The 7669-nt window shown below is 41.6% G+C and overlaps 1 protein-coding gene across 1 annotated transcript in view; it reads right to left on the reverse strand.

Moving 5' to 3' along the window:
• Positions 1–3739, reverse strand: part of PGGHG (protein-glucosylgalactosylhydroxylysine glucosidase) — a gene marked incomplete at its 5' end in the record, with an annotated part of 63298 nt that extends 59559 nt beyond the window's left edge. The window contains one exon of the mRNA XM_082269642.1: positions 3496–3739. Coding sequence (XP_082125768.1) covers positions 3496–3739 — 244 coding nt within the window. The remainder of the gene's footprint in view (positions 1–3495) is intronic.
• Positions 3740–7669: the final 3930 nt, after the last annotated feature.

The raw sequence follows: 7669 nt of genomic DNA on the forward strand, positions 1-7669 counted from the left end.
CTTGTAAGAAGTTATCTTGTTAATTGAAACATCATGTTGGACTGCTTTAAATTATCTGAGTGGTCATAAAGAGGATTTCAGGGAAACCTGCCATATGTTCCGAGTATCTGACTGAGAACATGTATGGAGCCAGGGAAGTTAAAAACCTAATTGAAATACTTGCTCTAGGTCAACTATTTGAAAAGTGTTAGAAGGAAGTATTTAATACAGTTCATGTATTTATTTAATGTTCCCTTTAATAGGGTCACTCATCGTTTTGGACCATTACTTGATGATACAGTATCTCATATTTGGCCAATGTTTGTGCTACATTGTTTTAAATATTTCGTACAACCAAAAGTAAATTACCAGATTTAGGGAGATAGTAATGTAATTCACAGGCAAGCTTCTCTTTTCATCTAGGGACATCAGCAGTAAATTCCAATCTCCCTCGGTAATGACCAGTAGACTCATTGGATGGTCTGTTCATTGCAAAATAAATGGAACCTCTAACTGGAAGTGTAAGCATTTCTTGCAAAGGCAAACAGACTGGGAAAGTAGCTGAATCAAAAGGTTCATTCAGCACTCTAGTATTTAACAAAACCAAACCATGTCCCTTTAATCAGTCAAAGGGTATTTAATAACCAAAAAATAATGTATTACAATTTATCAGTTCATAGATGTGGTGGCTCCATTAGTTTCCACTTATCAGGCTTTTGTTCCTTTAATTACACAGCGTGATCCGTGATCCTGCCAGTAATATTCTTTCTTTCTTTCCTAGGGTGACAACTCCATGCACTCCCTGCACTGTAAATATGGAGGGGCAGTGTTGTCACTCTAGTCTGCTTCCTAATATAACCATAAACACCTCCCCCTCTCCTCATCTCCATTACATTGCTTGCAATTCCCAGAATATAGTTGAGAAAACTGATAACGTTTGTTTAAGGGCTCTTTCACACGAAGCGGACCGCATTGCGATCCCCTCCGGCACTTTTTTTTTTCACGGAGCGGATGACATTTGTGTCATCCGCTCCGTATGTCCCCATATCATTCCATCCGTTTGCGGATGATATACGGACATAATGTATGTCTATGGGCATTGCGGATGCGGATTTTGCATCTGTTCCGTTTTTTAAACGGAACAAAATAGGGTTCTGTTCCGTTCCAAAAAACGGAACAGAACTGAAAGGATGAAAATTGGATGTCAGCGGATGGTCATCCGCTGACATCCGCAATGCCATTGACATACATTATGTCCGTAAATCATCCGCAAAAAAATAGGATGATTTGCGGACATGCGGATTGCCCGTGTGAAAGGGCCCTTAAGATTCCAGTTAAATTTTCTGAAAGTTACAGAGGCATTTGCAGAAAATGTACTAAACTTTGAAAAAAAAAAAGAAAAACTGATGCAGTCACCACATCTAAGTACTGGTAAGCTGTAATATATTTGCAGGTTTATCCTTTCCAATTTACTAAAACGTCCAAATCAAATAAAAGCTGGAGTCCATGGGCATCCGCAGGTAGGGGCAAGGGGGTGAAATGCCCCCCCTTGGAATCTCAACTTCCCATTTTAAGTGGTTGTTAAGCCACTTTATACCATCCTGTCTGTTCTGTTTAAAAATCATGTGTGCCTGTGTGTCTGTGTTTTAAAAAAATAAGCTGTTCTTTACCAGTTTTCAGAGGGCCGAGCCCCGCTCACGTGACCTGTCGGCTCTCTCCTCTCTCCGGCTGACAGCTACCTGCAGCGGGCAGGGCCAAGGATTCCTCACTGATGTCAGTTGGGAGGGGAGGAGGAGGGAAAGAGGAGAGGAGGAGAGAGGTGGCGGGTCACGTGAGCGGCAAGTGGCACTCTATACTTGTAAAGAATGGCTTATTTTCATAAAAAACAGATACAGGGCACACAAGATTATTAAACAGGCTGTAAACAGAATATGAAACTTTAAATGAAACTACAGCAGCAGGAGAGGAGGGGGGTGAGCACTGACACAGGAGCAGACAGGCAGGGAGGGGGGGGGAGAGAGGACAGAGGAGGACAGGAGGGCTGCGGATGATAGAAACTTACCATGGTGTCAGGGCTCAGCAGCCATGGTATACCGTGGTCAGTTTACAGAGGGGAGGACATAGCCAGGCAAGATCAGCCAGGTATTTTAGGTGACAGAAGGGGCCAAATTACACAGCAAAGCACTGTGCTGTATAACATGCTTTAAGGGAATATACTCAAAATAAGTATAATGACTAAGCCCCTCCCCTTCATGACATTGTTGAAAAGGGGCGGAGCATGGGTGACCTTAAAATTATGCCCCCCCCCTGAAAAAAGTTCTGCGGACGCCCATGCTGGAGGCTGCCATTATTTTAAACTGTTTACTTGGTACAAGTATGGAGATTGGGATTTCTGACTTCGCTCCGACCTTCCTAAACTGCACACTTTTTCTGGGCTAGGGAACTAATATTTTCAGAAGGAGGTCAGTATAGACATCCTCCATATCTCTTTTATAAAAAGTTGGTTGTAGTCCTCCTGTAATCAAAAGTCTATATAGTCTGCCCTATATCAGTTCCTTTACATGTACGACATATTTATGACATCTCCATGGAGCCCACTGCATGAGTATATTATGGGAGTTGGCTTTTGGGAGTAGTTCAGGCCATGCTGAAGGCTGACCAATCAAGGGGGGTGGTGTGGGGGGATGTAAAACTATGAATGTCTGAACATAGGTATTTTCACAGCAGGCAGTGTCTATGTAGCAATGTCACTGCTGTCTACAGAGATCTGCATGGGGTAGGCGAGTAGCCAGTCAAATAGTGCATATGTACGCTGCTAAGGTAACTGGTCACTACTACAGGATACTACTTATCAACACTGCTTTCAGACATTTCTTTAAAGCCTTTAACTGGTATGCAAACAGGATTGCATGAAATTGGTCTCTATTTCAGGTTAGATGCAACCTCTCTTACACAAGACACCATACAAATTAAGCTTCGACGATTCTGCTCACTTTTAATTTCTGTGACCAGAATGTAAAAGAGGTAAACTATTTACCGATGGGTACACAAATAATTAAATGCATACTGTGGGGTTGATTTACTAAAACTAGAGAGTGCAAAATGGAGTTCAGCTGTGCATGGTAGCCAAATCAGCTTCTAACTTCAGCTTGCTCAAATAAGATTTAACTAAAAAAAAAAAAAAAACTGGAAGCGAATTGGTTTCTTTCCAGCACTAGATTTTACACTCTCCAGTTTTAGTAAATCAACCTCTGTATATATGTATGTCATGCTTCAGCAAAAAAAAAAAAAAACAATAATAATAATTATAAAATAAATATATATATAGAAAACTGAACAAAGGCAGTCAAGACATGGAGGTGTATATGTTTTTTTTTTTCCATTAGAAGGATGAATAAGGCATATGTACACATAAGATTAATTTAAATTGGCATGAATAGGCTAAACTGGTAATACCACCGACAGGACATAGAAATAGACTTCTAGCTTACATGGAAAAGCTGAAACATACATTACCAGTTCTAATATTTAGAGAAAAGCTTTCATCCATAATTTCTTCTTTACTTATGGCAAGCTGGACGTTTAGAGGGCTTGGGACGTTTGCTCTGTGACAGTCACCTACTGACCCATTGTACAATCCATTCACATGCAGGACATCTCCATAGACCCTTGTTCCTAGATATCCATTAGCCACTGTTGCCATAAGACGAGAGTCTGAAGGTAAAGATTTGGAAGCGAATATCCAGGGACCTTCTTCCATGTTATCTTGTTAGTTGACTCAAAACAGATAAAAGTAAAAATGGTAGCCATTTATTATCACACTCAAACAATATATTTCTTAAACAGCTTTAAATGTCAATAGCATATGAGACGTTCAGACAGAAAATTTTTGACTATAAGCAGGGTGACTTGCTATCCAATTCACATCCTTCATCTGATCTGCCTTTGGACTACCCATGCCGGTTATGTCTGCTGCCTATCTGTGTTACTGACCTCTTGACCAAGATTCTGTCTATTAATTCTATACCTCAATGCCTGTACGTTGACAATTTCTGCTCGTCTCTGACCGTGATCCTGCTCATGATTTAGTGCCTTCCTACTTGGCTGTTACCAAACTTGCTTGTGAGCCATCTCTTCTTTATACTGGTCTGGGTGAACTCAGGGTCTCCTCATCTCTGATCTTCTACTACCCGACATCAGCACTCCCAAGTTCAATCCACAGTACTAAGCCTCGTACACACACGTCGAAAATCGGCAGGGAATTTTCTTCCGACGACCGATCTGCCGATTTTCGGCTTGTTAGTATGATGCTTCCGACAACCGACTCCGACTTTTCGGCCGAAAAAAATCTGGTGTGCAGGCTATAAAATTTTTGTCCGCCGTCAAAACACAGCCGATTTTCATGCAGTCAGTACAGATTTCGACAGGGAAAAATCTAATGAGCAAGACTGGGCATGCTCAGAGAAGAAAGAACACAAAGAAAGCAAACCAACACATGACATCACTTCTGAAGTAGAATTTTGTCGGGCGAGAAAATTTGTGTGCAGTCTAGGCACATTCCAACCAACAAAACACCACTCTGGACAAAAGACGGACGATCGGTCAGTCGATAATCGTTGCGTGTGTACCAGGCTTTAGCCTTCTGGTACCTGCACACTTTCCATTGCCTGTTCTCAAACTCCAGGGGTGCTTGTACCAGAATTTCGCAAGAGGCCACCCTAAGCCTCTCGGGCTCCTAATACAGGTATGTGACAATTCCCTTGTTGTGGCTCTGTGCCGGGTCCTGTTATAATTACCAGGCCAGAAAGTGCTATCTGTGGCATCATGTGTACACTACAAAAACTGCTGTATAGTACCTCTGTACCTGCACTGCCAGAACTGCTGCACTGTACCAGTCTACTTGCAATGCCAGAAACCAGACCACTAAAGAAAACATATATTAGAATAACTATACAAAGCAAAAAATGCCCAAGGGACTTTATGAGACACAAACTAAAAATGTAAAATATACAAAATGTATTATACATTTAAACATATTTGACACATGCTTTCAAAATTGTTCTGTTGGACATAAGTACAAACATGTAAGCATAGATATCCACAGTTGCATAGTTAGAAATGTGGCTGATAATCCAGGATGTAGAGATTTATTACATAAATATCTAAGAGTTTCATGAGACCGTGCTTGCTTGCTCAGGAGAAATACATTCAAACATTTGAAAATAAAGACAAGGTTGTTTAAAAAAAAAATTAAAAAAATAAAAAGGGGGGGGGAGGGGAAGGGAAAGGAGAGAGAGAGAACTCCAACTTACAAGTATATAAAATAGCCCTTAAAATTGTTCTGTTGGACAAACATGTATGCATAGATATCCATAGTTGCATAGATCAAAATGTGGCTGATAATTTAGGATGTAGATGCTTATGTAATAAATCTCTACGCGTTTCGAGGGACAGTGCTTCAGCACAGTTTTGTTCACTTTGCTCCCTGACACATTGCACTTGATGTGTAGACGCTTGAGGCATTCACACTTTGTATAGTGGGTTCCCTGCTTTGAGGTTTGTGTTGTTGTTTTCCAGCTTTCAGTGTCTGTGTACACCTTGTCAACGTGACCCCTGGCGATTCCTCAGGACGTTGCTCTGATCTAGTTGGTCCCCTTCTTCTCCACAACCCCTGGGGAGAACCATCTAAACCTTTGGGGACCCTTTTTCATTTTTTCCCTTCATTCCCATTGGGGAGACTCATAAGAACTATGAATCCATACAACTGCTAACCCCTTTTGGAGTTTGATATGACTATTTTATATTATTGTAAGTTGGAGTTCTCCCTCTCTCCTTTCCCTTCCCCCCTCCCTCCCCTTTTTTTTTTTCACAACCTTGTCTCTAATTTCAGACGTTTATATGTATTTCTCCTGATTAAGCGAGCACTGTCTCGTGAAATGGATCGAGATTTATTACGTTAGTATCTACATCCTGGATTATCAGCCACATTTTCGATCTAAAAAAGGTTTGTACTAATGTCCAACAGAACAATTTTAAAAGTATGTGTCAAATATGTTTAACCAGTTTGTGCGACGCTGTACCAAAATGAAACTGATGTCCTTTGCCCGTCTTGCTTCCGATTTCATGGACTCCGGCTCTGTGACTGACCGGAGCCGCGATGACGTCACTCCCGCGCATGTGCACGGGAGGTGCATTTTACAGCACAGGGCTCTGAAGGGAAGGCACAGGTGGCCGTTCCTTCAAAACGCAAGTGATGTTACTGGCTGCATGTAATGGAAATATTTCATAGACGGTGCATGTTTAGGGGAGATTTACACTACCTATAGAAAAGCCTTATTATAGGCTTACCGATGGGTAAAAGGCAAGAAGGGATACATTTCCGCGCTAATGGATGTGGATGAGGCTGCAGCCTACCCCAAAATATAGTCCAAAAGGCTATATTAGACAATATGAGGGTGAAGCGAGGTATTTTGGCGCTGCCTATGAAAAAGTAGGGACTAGTACAAAAGGTATATAAAAAGTAGGATGTTGAAAGACAAGGGATAAGGATATATGGAAGGGATGGTAGAGCTGTGTGTGTGAAGTGATGGGGCTTTATCCAAACAATAAATCCAAAGCATATGAAATAATAATGGAAAATAATCTGCACGTTGACATATAACTTATAGTATAATAAATATAAAGTGATATGTGCAATTGATTAAAGGTGACAGTGCTAAAGTGCTCCTGTGTGAAAGTCCAGTAAGTCACCAAGATTATCAAAACAAATAAATAAAAAATAAATAATAAAAAATAAAATCAAATTCAATTAAGTCCAAACATAGTCCATAAAGTGCTTATGAAGAAAAAATCTGTGCTTCAATACAGCCAGTAGTGAAATAACTTGCAAACGGTGGTCCGGTGATAAGTGTGGGGTGGGGAAAATTCATGCACCCCTCCTATATATCCCGCACTCACCAGAGGTATACACCCCTACAGGGGTAATGAGCTTTGGATATTAAGCCTTTCTCCTAGGGGTCTCGATATCGGGCTCCTGGAGTGGGGATATCCCTGGATGCGGTCAAAAATCCTCAGTGGGCAGGGTCACCATGATAATCCTTATTCCCGAATGGGGGGAGATAAACCCAGGTACCATATGTAAAGGAAGACCTCGTATAGTGAAGTACTGTTTTCAATCGTTTATTAAAGTGTTTAAAAAAGACTGTACTCACATTTAGACAAGGTATGAAAGCGAACGAGGCAGTAGGGGCCACGAGTCCCTCGTTGGTGGCTACTTCCGGGATGCTACTGTAACCAGCGACCGGATCTGCGTTCCAGTGGGGCGGAAATTACGTAACCACGCACGACGCATTTCGTCACAGCTGACGTCATCAGGTGCGAGGCAGCAAAGGAAGTTTACTTCCACTTTAACCAGTCCAGTGCGGTCTCAAGCTCAAACCAATCCTCGTGGCTCGGTGCTCTGCATTCAGGCCACACTCAGTATGCTCTGAGTGCAGAGCGTCATTGTGCATGCGCAATGATGTTACTCACTAGAGCCAATATGAATATCTCTTAGACGGTTTAGGAAATATTCACTGCACCTACAGGTAAGACTTACTAGTGGGTACACATTTTAAATCCGAGTTTACTTCTACTTTAACTCCTTTATAACCGCCCGCCGCAGATGTACTGCGGCAGGCAGCCACACCTG

Source organism: Pelophylax lessonae, assembly GCF_965119305.1.
Source record: "Pelophylax lessonae genome assembly, chromosome: 10".
NCBI classification, from domain to species: Eukaryota; Metazoa; Chordata; class Amphibia; order Anura; family Ranidae; genus Pelophylax; species Pelophylax lessonae.